This window comes from Macaca nemestrina, chromosome 17, assembly GCF_043159975.1.
Source record: "Macaca nemestrina isolate mMacNem1 chromosome 17, mMacNem.hap1, whole genome shotgun sequence".
NCBI lineage: Eukaryota > Metazoa > Chordata > Mammalia > Primates > Cercopithecidae > Macaca > Macaca nemestrina.
Genome location: NC_092141.1, coordinates 64,726,121 through 64,727,675, shown reverse-complemented (window position 1 = coordinate 64,727,675; position 1,555 = coordinate 64,726,121). Strand labels below are relative to the sequence as shown.

Sequence of the window (1,555 nt, the reverse complement as noted above, 5' to 3'; positions counted from 1 at the left end):
TCTCATCCCAGGCCAGATGCCACACTGAGCAGAAGGGCTTTCCTCTCCCTTGGTCGTTGGAAGAAACGTGTAATTGGTAGTGTAACTGACTAAATCTCATTCTGGTGGGGGTACAGGAAAAGAGAGTGAGAAATGCAATTCCAAATGCAAAGCATCACTTGATAGCCCTGTGTGGAGGAAGAGGAAGATAATTTTGGTCTAGAAGATGCCATTGAGGTGAGAATCGAGGAAAAGTAGATGGTATAGATCTTATTACAACTGGACAAGAGTATTTTCTTCCCAGTGATTTTAAACCATTAAACGGACAAACACTATTGTGTAATCTGATAATTATTTAACAACTAAATAAACAAAAACAAGAAAAACATAGTGACAACAGGAAACTGGGGCAGTATATAAAAGGTTGTGGCTCAAGGAGACTTCTAAACTCCAGAACCTCATTCTCCTGGAAACCCACCCAGAAACTCCGCCCTCTGACACCATGAACAACTCCTGTTGTGGCTCTGTCTGCTCTGACCAGAGCTGTGGTCAAGATCTCTGCCAGGAGAGCTGCTGCCGCCCCAGCTGCTGCCAGACCACCTGCTGCAGGACCACCTGCTGCCGCCCCAGCTGCTGTGTGTCCAGCTGCTGCAGGCCCCAGTGCTGCCAGTCTGTGTGCTGCCAGCCCACCTGCTGCCGCCCCAGCTGCTGCCAGACTTCCTGCTGCAGGACCACCTGCTGCCGCCCCAGCTGCTGCATTTCCAGTTGCTGCAGGCCTTCCTGCTGTATCTCCAGCTGCTGCAGACCCAGCTGCTGCCAGACCACCTGCTGCAGGACCACCTGCTGCCGCCCCAGCTGCTGTATCTCCAGCTGCTGCCAGCCCACCTGCTGCCGCCCCAGCTGCTGCATTTCCAGTTGCTGCAGGCCTTCCTGCTGTATCTCCAGCTGCTGCAGACCCAGTTGCTGCCAGACTTCCTGCTGCAGGACCACCTGCTGCCGCCCCAGCTGCTGTGTCTCCAGCTGCTATAGGCCCCAGTGCTGTCAGTCTGTGTGCTGCCTGCCCACCTGCTGCCGGCCCTCCTGCTGTATTTCCAGCTGCTGTAGACCCAACTGCTATGCGTCCGGCTGCTGCCGCCCTTCCTGCTGCCAGACCACCTGCTGTAGAACAACCTGCTTCCGCCCCATCTGCTGTGGCAGTTCTTGCTGCTGAGTGACCTGCTCTGGATTTGTGCACCTTCTTTCCCCCATCCTTCAGTTCAGGCAGAAAGCGTCTATTCAGAGAACTTGGGGACTTCCTGATGTCATGAAAACAGAGGCATGGACTGATTTGAAAAAGCCCAGTCTCTTTATTAGTATTTATTCTCTTTTATAGAAGCTTTTTATTACTATTGAATCTGAATTTACAGGCAAATTCCACATCACATGTTTTAGAATTCTTTATTCTAATTCAATATACATAAAACTTCAAATGATACCCTTCTAGATGTTTCTTTCTAATGTTATTCTGTCGAATCAATTTTTATGTGGAATTGTTTGATGTTCCTCAATAAAACTTCATAGTGTTCAAAAGCACCAA

At 49.9% G+C, this 1,555-nt stretch overlaps 1 protein-coding gene across 2 annotated transcripts; it reads left to right on the top strand.

The window, feature by feature from the left end:
* The first annotated feature begins 481 nt into the window (after nt 1-481).
* On the top strand, nt 482-1,189 carry LOC105472179 (keratin-associated protein 4-3-like). Of its 2 annotated transcripts, XM_071082003.1 has the most exons (2): nt 482-903; nt 1,009-1,189. In XM_071082003.1, exons 1-2 carry the CDS (start codon nt 482-484, stop codon nt 1,187-1,189), a joined length of 603 nt encoding a protein of 200 aa, XP_070938104.1. The 2 variants fall into 2 exon arrangements, with proteins under 2 accessions (XP_070938104.1, XP_070938103.1); XM_071082002.1 differs by having other exon boundaries at nt 482-1,189.
* The last annotated feature ends 366 nt before the right edge of the window (nt 1,190-1,555 follow it).

Bases quoted from the DNA above. Each gene is read 5' to 3' on its own strand.
- LOC105472179 (XM_071082002.1), top strand. From the start codon at position 482: ATGAACAACTCCTGTTGTGGCTCTGTCTGCTCTGACCAGAGCTGTGGT.